This window comes from Hemiscyllium ocellatum, chromosome 44, assembly GCF_020745735.1.
Source record: "Hemiscyllium ocellatum isolate sHemOce1 chromosome 44, sHemOce1.pat.X.cur, whole genome shotgun sequence".
Classification (NCBI taxonomy): Eukaryota; Metazoa; Chordata; class Chondrichthyes; order Orectolobiformes; family Hemiscylliidae; genus Hemiscyllium; species Hemiscyllium ocellatum.
This window is the reverse complement of record NC_083444.1, coordinates 401,159-415,400: the sequence shown is the minus strand read 5'-3', so window position 1 is coordinate 415,400 and position 14,242 is coordinate 401,159. Positions and strand designations below refer to the sequence as shown.

The 14,242-nt window shown below is 43.5% G+C and overlaps 1 protein-coding gene across 3 annotated transcripts in view; it reads right to left on the bottom strand.

Annotated features, from left to right (window-relative positions):
- Positions 1-14,242, bottom strand: part of LOC132835165 (E3 ubiquitin-protein ligase RNF167-like) — a 128,575-nt gene that overhangs the window by 13,113 nt on the left and 101,220 nt on the right. For all 3 annotated transcript variants that reach the window (XM_060854503.1, XM_060854504.1, XM_060854505.1), the window contains one exon: positions 5,855-5,935. In XM_060854503.1, coding sequence (XP_060710486.1) covers positions 5,855-5,935 — 81 coding nt within the window. The remainder of the gene's footprint in view (positions 1-5,854; positions 5,936-14,242) is intronic.

Below are 14,242 nucleotides of genomic sequence, written 5' to 3'. Positions count from 1 at the left end.
CCAGCTTACCAGAAAATGAGCTAACCCACCCTCCGTTCAAGGTAAAGTCACCACACTACCAGAGGATCACAGGCTGCTCTCGCATTAGAGAGGCAAAACTGGGAGTGAGTTTAACCTGAGGGTCATCATGCCTGAGGGGAGGGGACAGTTTGAAAAGGTGGAACATTTATGGTGACCTATTTGGTGCAGAAATTGCACTGTTGGTGCCACTCTGCTTCACAAACCAGCTGTTCAGCCAAATAGAGCAAACTGACCCACACTGGGTTAGCAAAACTGGGATGTGTGCACATCTGTGTGTGTGTGTCTGAGTGTGTGCATGTGTAAACCTGAGAGTGCATGCATATGTGTGTGTTGATATGGAGGAGTTGAGAGTGAGCGAGGGAGGTATTACATACAATAATGAGAAAGGTACAGAAGCAGAGATAGAGTGACTGCTGCAGAGAGAATAGAGTGGCATTTAACCGAACAATGCTGTCAGCTGTTTCCTTGGATGATTGAAACTGCAGCGACTGACATGATAAGTATAAACTAGGCTGGTACAGTGACTATCTTCCCTTCTGGAGGAAAGAGGGTATCCTTCCTCTGCACTAGCCCATCCACCAAGTCCTTTAGGTCATTGTCTGCAGAAATGCAGAGCCAATTTCTCCTTGTTTGCCAGGTTGAGGCCAAATCAATCAAACTGTGCAGGGCAATTCTGGATGGACAGTGACAGACCTGATGCACAACAGACTTTTCGAGATGGTGCTTATGCCAGGAATCCCACTAGTTGTAAGAGTACTTCCAGTTATGACATTGGGTGAATTGAACTAGCGCTGGTTGATCCAGACATGGAATCTGGATAATAAGGTGGGTTTCGGATGATTACACAAATGAATCTGCTCAGCCTTGCAGAGAGCAAGTCTTGATGAAGCTCAGCAAAAATAACACTTTTTAAAGCTGATTTCTGGTAAAATTCAGCCTGTGGTTGACAAGTTAGGGCAGTACTGATGGGATTCTGCATGAGCATTCATACAAGGAACAAGGACCCTTGGAGCCTGCTCCACCATCCAGTAAGATTATGGCTGATCTGATTTTAACTTGAAGAGTACTGCACATCCCTAATATACTTTCATGCCCTCGGCAATCAAGAATCTATTTATATGAAAAAATGATCCTCTCTGCCTTAAAAATATTAAAAGATTCTGCATTGATGGAATTAAATTCCAGAGAGTCTCAACTTTCAGGAAGAAGCATTCTTATCTGTCTTAAATGGGTGCTCCATTTTTATTTTAAACAGTTACTTCTACTTCTAGATTGTCCTACAAGTAGAAACATTCTTTCTACATCCACTTTAGACTCTTCTAAACTCCAGGGAATACAAGCCTACCCTGTCTAATCTTTGACTTTTCGCGCATAAGCCCTTCATCAGGGCTTATGCCCGAAACGTCGAATTTCCTGTTCCTTGGATGCTGCCTGACCTGCTGCGCTTTAACCAGCAACACATTTTCAGCCCTGTCTAATCTTTCCTTAGTGAGAGATTTGCTCACTCCAGGTAGTCTAGCAAACCTTCTCTGAACCTGCTGATGGAGGGGGAGTCTTTTGGGTGAGATGCTAAAGCAAGGCTCCATCCACCATCTGAGTAATACTTACCCTACAACAATGACCTGGTCATAATCACATTGCTGTGTGGGGCAGCCACCATGTTTCGACTTTACAACATCAATTTTGCTTCAGAAGCACTGTATTCAACATAAAGTGTTTTGCGGCATCCTGGGAGTAAGGAAGGAACCAATAAAATGCAACACTTTTCCTTTTTTTTGATGATCGTGGACTTCAGAAAGAAAGGAGGAGAACATGGCCTCACCCACATCAATGGAACGGAGATTGAGAGGTGAAGAATAATTGACAATCTGTCCTGGACTTCCCACATAGATGCGATGGTCAAGAAGGCACAACAGCTTTTCTTCCTCAGGTGTCTCAGGATACTTGGCATGCTCATATGGACCCTCACTAATTTCTACATATGCACCAGTGAAAGCATAACTGTCTGGTATGGTAATTACTCAGGAGCGTAAAAAACTACAGAAGGTGATGTACACAGCCCAGGTCCATCATGGAAGCTAACCTTCCATCCATGGACTCCATTTACACGACTTGCTGCCGCACAAAGGCTACCAACATCAAGGACCCACTGCATGGCAGTAATACTCTCGTACAACCTCTTCCGTCAGGCAGAAGGTGCAGATCCCTGAAAACACACACACACACACACACACACACACACACACACACACACACACACACTGACTGTCACTGGGGTACACACACACACACACACACGTTCAGGAACAGCTACTTCCCAGCCATTATTAGACTGAGGACTTCCTAGCCTCAAATAATACGGACCTTGCTAACAATGCTTTTATCGTTTCGTGCACACAAATGCAATGCAACCTATATGCCTGAAGTCTCTCTGATCTGTACACACTTGCTTACTATAATCTGCTTGTAAACAAAGCTTTTCCTGTACTTCGGTACATGTGACAATAAATAAATAAATCATGGCTGATGTTTCTCAACTCCATTCTCCTGTCTTTTACTTGCAACTCCTGATTCCCCTTGCTAACAAGAAACTATCCACCTCAGTCTTAAATACACTGAAGGGTGTGACCTCCACAGCTTTCTGAAGCAATGAGTTCTGTAAATTAACTACCCTCCAACTGAGGAAACTACCCATCTCAGTTCTAAAGGGTCACCACTTCACTCTGGGGGTGTACCCCAGGTCCTAGTCAGTCCTAATCGTGAAAACATCTTGTCCACTCCATCCATGCCTCTGAAGAGCTTTTTTTAAATCTTTTACAAAACATTTATATATAAAGAAATAAAGTACAAAGAACAAGGCTATAATATAGTACCATTGTTACTAAACAATCCACTATTCTACCAAAACAAACCTATCTACTTAACTAGAACTAAACTACAAACATATTGAATAAATACTAGCTTAAATTACATTCAAGTTACTTAAATTATATAATGTCTTACTACTTTGTTCTGTCTTACTCATCACACTTCCACCAAGGCTAGTATTTTCTAAGTTTAAGTCAGATTCCCCCTCAGCCTTCTAAACTCCATCGAGTGCAGACCCAGAATCCTCAACTACAGCTCAAATTACAAGTCCCTCATCCCCAGGTCACTAATGTATAGTGTGAATAGTTGTGCTCCCAACAGTGACTCCAGTGGAATTCCACTCGTCACCAGCTGCCATCCAGAAAAATATCCCTTTATAACTACACTCTGCCTTCTGCTAGGCATCAATGCTCTATCCATGTCAGTATCTTGCCCCTGACACTGTGGGCACTTAGCTGCCTCCTGTGTGGTATCTTGTCAAAAGGCCTTCTGTAAATCCAAACTGATCACATTCACTTACTCTTCTTTGTCTAACGTCCTCGTGACTTCTTCAAACAAATCTAACCGATTTGTCAGGCATGAACTCCCCTTTGATAAAGCTGTACTGACTCAGCCCTATTTCACCATGTGCTTCCAAGTATTCTATAACCTCATCTTTACTAATGGAGTCTAAAATCTTACCCGTGATCAACAGCAGGCAAGTCAGCCTATAATTTCCTATCTTTCTCCCCCCATCTTCTTAAACGAGGTGTTACATTAGCTATTTTAGAGTCTGCTTGGATCCTTCTCTACTACAGTGACTCCTGAAAGGACACCAGCAGTGCCTCTACAAGTTCCTCAGCTATGTCCTTCAAAACTCTGGGGAGCAATCCATCTGGTGCAGATTATCTATCCCTTTTAGTTTCCCCAGTACCTTCTCTTTGGTGGTGGTCACTTTGCCCGCTTTCTGATAGGACACCTTAGCTATAAGACATTAGTCATTCACATTTCTTTGGAGTGGAACATTCAGAGGATACTAATTGGTGAAATACATATTACCAGTTTATCTTCCTTGCTAAAGGAAGGATGTCATTAAACTGCAAAGGGTGTAAAAAAGATTTACACAAATGTTACAAAGACTGGACGGTTTGAGTTCTAATGAACTAGCCATTTGGATACAGAACTGGCTCAAAGGAAGAAAACAGAGGGTGGTGGTGGAGAGTTGTTTTTTCAGACTGGTGGCCTGCGACCAGTGGAGTGCCACAAGGATCGGTGCTGGGTCCTCTACCTTTTGTCATTTACATAAATGATTTGGATGCGAGCATAAGAGGGACAGTTAGTAAGTTTGCAGATGACACCAAAATTGGAGGTGTAGTGGACAGTGAAGAGGGTTAGCTCAGATTACAACAGGATCTGGACCAGATAGGCCAATAGTCGCAGGTAGATAGAATAGTGAAGAAGGCGTTTAGTATGCTTTCCTTTATTGGTCAGAATATTGAGTACAGGAGTTGGGAGGTCATGTTGCAGCTGTACAGGACATTGGTTAGGCCACTGTTGGAATATTGCGTGCAATTCTGATCTCCTTCCTAAAGGAAGGATGTTGTGAAACTTGAAAGGGTTCAGAAAAGATTTACAAGGATGTTGCCAGGGTTGGAGGATCTGAGCTACAGGGAGAGGCTGAACAGGCTGAGAAGTTTTCCCTGGAGCGTTGGAGGCTGAGGGGTGACATTATAGAGGTTTACAAAATTATGAGGGGCATGGACAGGATAAATAGACAAAGTCTTTTCCCTGGTGTGGGGGAGTCCAGAACTAGAGGGCACAGGTTTAGGGTGAGAGGGGAAAGATATAAAAGACATCTAAGGGGCAGCTTTTTCACACAGAGGGTGGTGTGTGTATGGAATGAGCTGCCAGAGGAAGTGGTGGAGGCTGGTACAATTGCAACATTTAAGAGGCATTTGGATGGGTATATGAATAGGAAGGGTTTGGAGGGATATGGGCCGGGTGCTGGCAGGTGGGACTAGATTGGGTTGGGATATCTGGTCGGCATGGACGGGTTGGACCGAAGGGTCTGTTTTCATGCTGTACATCTCTATGACTCTATGAGAGGCTGGGACTTCTTTCTCTCAGAGCGCCAGAGACTGAGGGGTGACCTTATAGAAGTTTGTAAAATCACGAGGGGCATAGAAAAGGTCAATAGCCAAAGTCTTTTCAAATGGGTAGGGGATTCCAACACTAGAGGGTATAGTTTAGTGTGACAGGGGAAAGGTTTAAAAAGGATCCTGATATGCAACTTTTTCACACAGAAGTTGACACATAATATGGAATGTGCTGCCAGGAGAAGTGGGCAGAGCCAGATACAATGACAACATTTAAAAGACATTTGGTCAGATACATGGATAGGAAAACATTAGAAGGATATGGGCCAAACGCAGGCAAATGGGACCAGTTCAGATTAGGAAACCTGGCTGGTGTGTATGAGTTAGGCCAAAGGGCCTGTTTCTGTGCTGAATACCTCTATGACCTCGAACAACCTGCTCTGCTTTGAAATTAGCACCTCATAGCAAGCAAAATATGCCCATTCCTCTTGAAGAATTTATTCATGTTGTGAACAATGGAGCAGTGGGCTACAGATCTTTTCAGAAACTAAATAGTCCAACAATCTCATGTCCTTCTGCCCTCTCTACACAAACATTGTTTCAACTTGGGACGTCATCTCCATGACTTCCACACACTGCCCTTCACCATCTAAATAATGGTGAGCAGGAAAACAAGTGGATGAGAAAGACTGGGATAGAGAACACAAGGAAGCTTTATGTACAAAGACACAGTTTGACATTTGACAGATCCAGGAAGCAGAAATGTAGCTAATATCAGCTGAGTTAACAGGTCAAGTATTCAGTGATTCATTCCACAGTTTGCTCCTCAGTACCCAGACAGTTTTTGCCACCAGCAGAACAAAGACTACACAAGTACAGAATTGGCTTACCATGTGAGCAGGGTAATATTCGAAGTTTGTCACCCTCCTCATACTCATCCAAACAGATTGCACAGACTTCATATCCATCCCCTGCATTTAAACAAAACATAATTAGAGTGTAATAGAACAATGAGTGACACCATTATTGAGCAGGAAGAAATCAATAAACCCAAAATTTGACTTCAACCACTCTCTATATCTTTCAATTCTTAGTTTCTCTGAAGCAATAATCTTCTGCTTCAATAACTTATTTTGCAACTCTTCCCTTTTTATGAAAGGGAGAGATGCATGTCCATTTCTGATTGGCAGAACATCTTAAAGTCGGTGACATATTTTTGAAGTGTAATCATTTTAATGTTATGACTGCTGGATGTAGGTTTGCTCACCGAGTTAGAAGGTTCATTTCCAGACGAGAACGGTGACAAACACTACATTGGACAAACAGGCAGAAAACTAGCCAGCAGGATATATGAACATCAACTAGCCACAAAACAACATGACCCTCTCTCACTAGTATCCTTACATACGGATGAGGAAGGACACACCCATCCTCGTACAAGCCAAACAGAGACATGCATGAGAAGCATGGCATTCCAACCGGAACTCTATCAACAAACACATCCAGTCAGACCCCATCTACCACCCCCTGAGAAAAAGAACAGGAAAGGACATCACCACAGGAAATAACATTACCAACCCAAAGAAATCTAAACACATAAATAGAAAGCAGGAATCATCAGCAGTGTTTTGCCCGGAGGCCCACTGAAGATGTTACCTAGTAGGGTGACCAAATGTCTGGAAGTGAACCTTCCATCTCAACCAGCAACATCCAGAACCTCAACCTGAGGTACAAATCTTCTCAAAATGCGTTATGACTGCTTTATACCTTATATTGCTGAGGGAACTAATCTTGAAGGATTGTGAACAATGGATTTACTTGGAGTGGTTTCTTTAAGGGGTCATTGAAAAATCATGTGGATGTTGAAGACATTTTTAAAACAAGATATGCTGTAAGTCAAATGATTAACTATGCCTGCTTATCTACCTGTTAACTCCTGCTGGAACTGCCTTATCTGCCTTCGCTTGTTATTCATCTGTTGACACTTTACTCACACCATCTGATACTTTTGAACATTTGCAGAGACTTATTTTTCAATTTTCCACTCACACCATTTGTATGATCTTTTGATCTTTGCCTATAAACACTGTGCCTGTGCACTTCTCTCTCACTTCACCTGAAGGGGCTAAGCTCCAAAAGCTTGGAATTTCAAATAAACCTGTTGGACTATAACCTGGTGTTGTGTGACTTCTGACTTTGTCCACCTCCTCCAACACTGGCACTTCTACATCAGGATTGATTTTAAACAATGCTGGTTTGAAGAGGTACTTTGCTGCATCTATTTCAGTTGGGCAAAAGTCTGCCATGAACAAGCGGAGTTGGATAGATGCCTACGAACCAGGTCATATCTTTTATTTCTGAAAGGAAAACCCTCTTGTTGAATAAGAGTGAGACCGAACTGTTCTTTTGAAAGACCACCTCAAAGTTGCAACACAGGTGCTTGCTATGCCTGCAAGATTCCAGAGACAACTGTGCACAATTGACCTCAGATGATAGATTATCACAGTAAACCATTCTGGAACATTCTACATTTTACCCCGTTGACTTCAAGAATAATCCATTTTCCCAAAATGTTTTTCAGACAGATAACCTCTATGGAAAATATTTTTTTTCCCTGTAAAGTTACTGCATGTATTTTGGAGGTATTAGCAGGATAATCATTTATATTTCTATATTATTGACTGTGCATGTTAACTAATGTTTGAAAATTTATTGAAATAAGCATTCTTTTGATAATAAATCAATAAATGTGATTACTAATAAACTCAGTTGATAGGTTACATTGTTTAAAACTTGATGCAGATAACACTCTTATTTGGTTATCTTAATCATTGGAAAAGTATTTTTTTATTTGATGTTGTGACTCATGGAGTAGTGAGACAATAATGACAGTACATTGTTGTAACCTCAGTCATAAGGTGCAGATAGGGGCTCACAGTAAGATACACAGCAAGGAACTTATTAAATTGGAAAGCTAACTTTCAACAATTGGAAAAGACTAGAAGAAAATACACCATTATTATATCAAAAGAAATTAAGAGCTCAGAGCTGGAGTAGGAAATTCAGCCCCAAGCCCACTCTGCCATTTAATATCACGGTTGATCCCATCTCAGCCTCAACGCCATTGTCCTACCCACTCTCCATAACCGAGCACGAATTAAAACTCTATCATCTCCTTAAATTTATTCCATGTCTTAGTAACCGCCGCACTCTACTATAATGAAATCCACAGATTCAAGACCCTTTGAGGGAAGTAATTCCTCATTTCTATTTTAAGTCTGCTACCTCTTATCCTAAAAATATGATCTTTGATTTTAGATTACCAAATATGGAAACATCCTCTCTTCATCTATTTTGCCTTTGTAAGTTGCTAACAACATTGTGGGGAGGGAAGAGTTACCCCAGAATGATTTGCAACAAATAACCAAAGTGAGACGAAACGAGTAGGTCAACACATTAGGGCTAGAATTAAATGTAAGGGCCAAGAGGATTGCCATAATTGAGGTAACAGCACAATATTTGAAGCTGAAAGAACAGTGCACAAACTGGTGAGACAATCGAGTTGGAGAGAATTCAACTACAGGTGAACAGGAAGGAGAAATGAAAGGGATAAAACTCAAACTTGAAAGAAAGTCACTCCAGAGAGCTCATATCTAGGATTAATGAAGCACAGCTACTGGGATCGCCTTCAACTTCCCAAAGGCTGCTTAGCATTCTGTTTACCATATCAAGTTTGTTTGCTTTTAGAACAATGTTGTGGAAAATTACAGTGGAAAATATCTGTCTTTATGTCAGAAGATATTTTAAACAGTTCATTAATACCAAAGAACACAGGAGGTTTCAATTTCAACCACCATCACTAGAGAAGCAGTATTAGATGAACTAATGGGGCTAGAGGCAGATAAGCCCCCTTACGCCAATGGTTTGCATCCCAGGATCCTAAAAGAGGTAACCACGGATATATTGGAGGTATTGGTTGTAATGCATTGTAAATCCTTGGACTCTGGAGAAGTACCAGAGAATTGGAAAACTGCCAATGTGATACCCCTATTTAAGAAGGGAAAGAGGCAAACAACCCAGTAACTATAGATCAATTAGCCTGACATCTACTGCTGGAAAAGCATTGGGATCAATTAATTATAGAGACAGAGTACGGAAACAGATCCTTCAGTCCAACCTGTCCATGCCGACCAGATATCCCAACCTAATCTAGTTCCACTTGCCAGTACCCAGCCCATACCCCTCTAAACCCTTCCTATTCATATACCCATCCAGGTGCCTTTTAAATGTTGTAACTGTAACAGCCTCCCCCACTTCCTCTGGGAGCTCATTCCATACACGTACCACCCTCTGTGTGAAAGAGTTGGTCCTTAGCTCTCCCTTTATATCTTTCCCATACTTAACCTGCCCTCTATTTCTGGACTCCCCCATCCCAGGGAAAAGACTTTATCTATTTATCCTATCCATGTCCCTCATGATTTTGTAAACCTCTATAAGGTCACCCCTCAGCCTCCGACGCTCCAGGGAAAACAGCCCTAGCCTATTCAACCTCTCCCTATAGCTCAAATCCTCCAACCCTAGCAACATCTTTGTAAATCTTTTCTGAATTCTTTCAAATTTCACAACATCCTTCCTTTAGGAAGGAGATAAGAATTGCACGCAATATTCCAATAGTGGCCTAACCAATGTCCTGTACAGCCGCAACATGACCTCCCAACTCCTGTACTCAATACTCTGACCAATAAAGGAATGCATACCAAACACCTTCTTCACTATCCTATTACCTGCTACTTTACTTTCAAGGAGCTATGAACCTGCACTCCAGGGTCTCTTTGTTCAGCAATACTCCCTAGGACCTTACCATTAAGTGTATAAGTCCTGCTAAAATTTGCTTTTCCAAAATGCAGCATCTAACCTTGATCTTGGATAGCAGTAACAGGATAGGTCAGAGTCAGCATGGATTTACGAAGGGGAAATCATGCTTGATTAATCTTCTGGAATTTTTTGAGGATGTAACGATGAAGATAGACAAGGGAGAGCCAGTGGATGAACCATATCTGGACTTTCAGAAAGCCTTTGATGAGGTCCCACATCGGAGAAGAGTGAGCAAAATTAGGGCACATGGTATTGGGGGCAAGGTACTGACTTGGATTGGTTGACTGACAGGAAGCAAAGAGTAGTGATAACCGGGTCCCTATCAGAATGGCAGGCAGTGACCAGTGGAGTGCCACAAGGTTTGATGCTGGGACTGCAGCTGTTTACAATATACATTAATGATATAGATGAAGGTATTAAAAGTAATATTAGCAAATTTGCTGATGACACAAAGCTGGGTGGCAAGGTGAAACGTGAGCATGATGTTATGAGAATACAGGGTGACTTGGACAGGCTAGGTGAGTGGATGGATGCATGGCAGATGCAGTTTAATGTGGATAAATGTGTGGTTACCCACTTTGGTGGCAAGAACAGGAAGGCAGATTACTATCTAAATGGAGTCAACATAGAACATAGAACATAGAACATAGAAGGATACAGCGCAGTACAGGCCCTTCGGCCCTCGATGTTGCGCCGACCGAATCCTACCTAACCTATACTAGCCCAATAACTTCCAAATGCCTATCCAATGCCCGCTTAAATGACCGTAAAGAAGGAGAGTTCACCACTGATATGGGCAGGGCATTCCATGAACTCACAACCCGCTGTGTGAAGAATCTACCCCTAACATCTGTCCTATACCTACCACCCCTTAATTTAAAGCTATGTCCCCTAGTAACACCTGACTCCATTAGCGGTAAAAGGTTCTTAGTATCTACCCTATCTAAACCCCTAATCATCTTATACACTTCTATCAGATCTCCCTTAAACCTTCTCTTCTCCAATGAGAACAGCCCCAAGTGCCTCAGTCTTTCCTCATAAGATTTTCCTACCATTCCAGGCAACATCCTGGTAAACCTCCTCTGCACTCGTTCTAAAGCTTCCACATCCTTCCTATAGTATGGCGACCAAAACTGCACACAATACTCCAGATGAGGCCTCACCAGAGTCTTATACAACTGCAACATGACCTCAGGACTCCGGAACTCAATTTCTCTGCCAATAAAGCCCAGTACACCATATGCCTTCCTCACAGCACTATTTACCTGGGTGGCAACTTTCAGAGATCTGTGTACATGGACACCAAGATCCCTCTGCTCATCCACACTACCAAGTAGCCTACCATTAGCCCAGTAATCCATCATCTTGTTATTCCTACCAAAGTGAACGACTTCGCACTTAGCTACATTGAATTCCATTTGCCACATTTCTGCCCAGCTCTGCAACTTATCTATATCCCGCTGTAACCTACCACTTCCTTCCTCACTATCCACAACTCCACCGACTTTTGTGTCACCGCAAACTTGCTTACCCAGCTTTCAAGTCCTTCCTCTAGATCATTTATAAAGATAACAAAAAGCAATGGTCCCAAAACAGATCCTTGTGGTACACCGCTAGTAACTGCGCTCCAAGATGAACATAATCCATCAACTACTACCCTCTGTCTCCTTCCAGCCAGCCAATTCCTAATCCAAACCTCTAATGTATCCTCAATGCCATACCTCCGAAGTTTTAGCATTAGCCTACCATGGGGAACCTTATCGAACGCCTTACTAAAATCCATATACACAACATCTACTGCTTTACCCTCGTCCACTTCCTTAGTCACCTTCTCAAAGAACTCAATAAGGTTTGTGAGGCACGACCTGCCCTTCACAAAACCATGCTGGCTATCCCTGATCACGTTATTCCTACCCAGATGTTCATAAATCTTATCCCTTACCATTCTCTCTAAGACTTTGCCCACCACTGAAGTCAGACTCACTGGCCTATAGTTACTAGGGCTATCCCTACTCCCTTTCTTGAACAATGGGACCACATTCGCTATCCTCCAGTCCTCTGGTACTATTCCCGTTGACAATGACGACATAAAAATCCAGGCCAATGGCTCTGCTATCTCCTCCCTAGCTTCCCATAGGATCCTGGGGTAAATGCCATCAGGCCCAGGAGACTTATCTATATTCATCCTTTCCAATATTCCCAAAACCTCTTCCCTGCATATTTCCAGGGCATCCATTCTAATTATTTGTGATTCCATATTCACATCAGCAACAGTGTCCTGTTCCTGAGTGAATACTGATGAAAAGTACTGATTTAATGTCTCTCCAATCTCCTCCGCCTCCACACACAACTTCCCACTACTATCCTTGACTGGACCGATACCTACCCTAGTCATCCTTTTATTCTTGACATACCTATAGAAAGCCTTTGGGTTTTCCCTAATCCTACCAGCTAAAGACTTTTCATGTCCCCTTCTCGCTTCTCTTAGCTCCCTCTTTAGCTCCTTCCTGGCTACCTTATAACTCTCAATCGCCCCTACTGAACCTTCACGCCTCATCTTTACATATGCCGCCTTCTTCCCTTTCACAAGGGACTCCAATTCCTTACTAAACCACGGCTGCCTCACAAGGCCCTTTACACCATGCCTGACTGGTACATACCTATCGAGGACACGCAGTAGCTGCTCCTTGAACAATCCCCACATCTCATTAGTGTTCTTCTCTTGAAGCCTGTTTTTCCAATCCACACATCCTAAGTCATGCCTCACTGCATCATAATTTCCCTGCCCCCAGCTATAGCTCTTGCCCTGCGGCGCACGATTATCCCTCTCCATCACTAAAGTAAAAGTCACCAAGTTGTGGTCACTGTCCCCGAAGTGCTCACCTACCTCCAAGTCTAACACCTGGCCTGGTTCATTACCTAGAACCAAATCCAATATAGCCTCCCCTCTTGTTGGCCTGTCGACATATTGTGTCAGGAAACCCTCCTGCACACATTGTACAAACACCGACCCATCTAATGAACTCGAGCTATAGCTCTCCCAGTCAATATCTGGGAAGTTAAAGTCCCCCATAACAACCACCCTGCTACCTTCACTCTTTTCCTGAATCATCCTCGCAATATTATCCTCTACTTCTCTAGGACTATTAGGAGGCCTGTAGAAAACACCTAACAGGGTGACCTCACCTTTCCTATTTCTAACCTCAGCCCAAACTACCTCAGATGGCAAGTCCTCTTCCATCGTCCATTCCACTGCTGTGATACTATCTTTGACAAGTAATGCCACGCCTCCCCCTTTTTTACCCCCATGTCTGATCCTACTAAAACATTTGAACCCTGGAACGTGCAACAGCCATTCTTGTCCCTGTTCTACCCACGTCTCTGTAATGGCCACAACATCGAAGTCCCAGGTACCAACCCACGCTGCAAGTTCACCTACCTTATTCCTTATACTTCTGGCATTGAAGTATACACACTTCAATCCACCCTTCTGGTTACAGGCACCCTCCTTAGAGATCGCTGCATTATTCCTAACCTCCCTACACTCAAGGTCCTGTACCCTAAAGCTACAGTCCTGGTTCCCATGCCCCCGCGGAGTTAGTTTAAACCCTCCCAAAGAGCACTAGCAAACCTCCCCCCAAGGATACTGGTGCCCCTCAGGTTCAGGTGTAGCCCATCCTTTTTATAGAGGTCCCACCTTCCCCAGAAAGGACCCCAGTTGTCCAGAAACCGGAATCCCTCCCTCCTGCACCATCCCTGTAGCCACGCATTTAACTGCTCTCTCTCCCTATTCCTCGACTCTCTATCACGTGGCACGGGTAACAAACCAGAGACTACAACTCTGTTTGTTCTAACTCTGAGCTTCCAACCTAGCTCCCTGAAAGTCTGTCTGACATCCTCACCCTTCTTCCTACCTATATCGTTGGTGCCAACGTGGACCACGATCTGGGGCTGCTCCCCCTCCCCCTTAAGGACCCGGAAAACACGATCAGCGACATCACGTACCCTTGCACCTGGGAGGCAACATACCAAACGTGAGTCCCTGTCGCCCCCACAAAACCGTCTGTCTGTACCCCTCACTATCGAGTCCCCAAGAACTATTGCTCTACCTTTCTCCACCCTACCCTTCTGAGCAACGGGGCCAGGCTCCGTGCCAGAGGCCTGAACCTCATTGCTTGCCCCTGGTAAGTCATCCCCCCCACAAGTATCCAAAACGGTATACTTGTTCTTGAGGGGAATGACCGCAGGGGGTCCCTGCACTGGCTTCCTCCTCCCACTCCCCCTCACTGTCACCCATCTATCTTGAACTTTCGGAGTAACTACTTGCCTAAAGCTCCGATCTATGACCTCCTCTGCCTCCCGAATGATCCGCAGTTCATCCAACTCCAGCTCCAGTTCCCTAA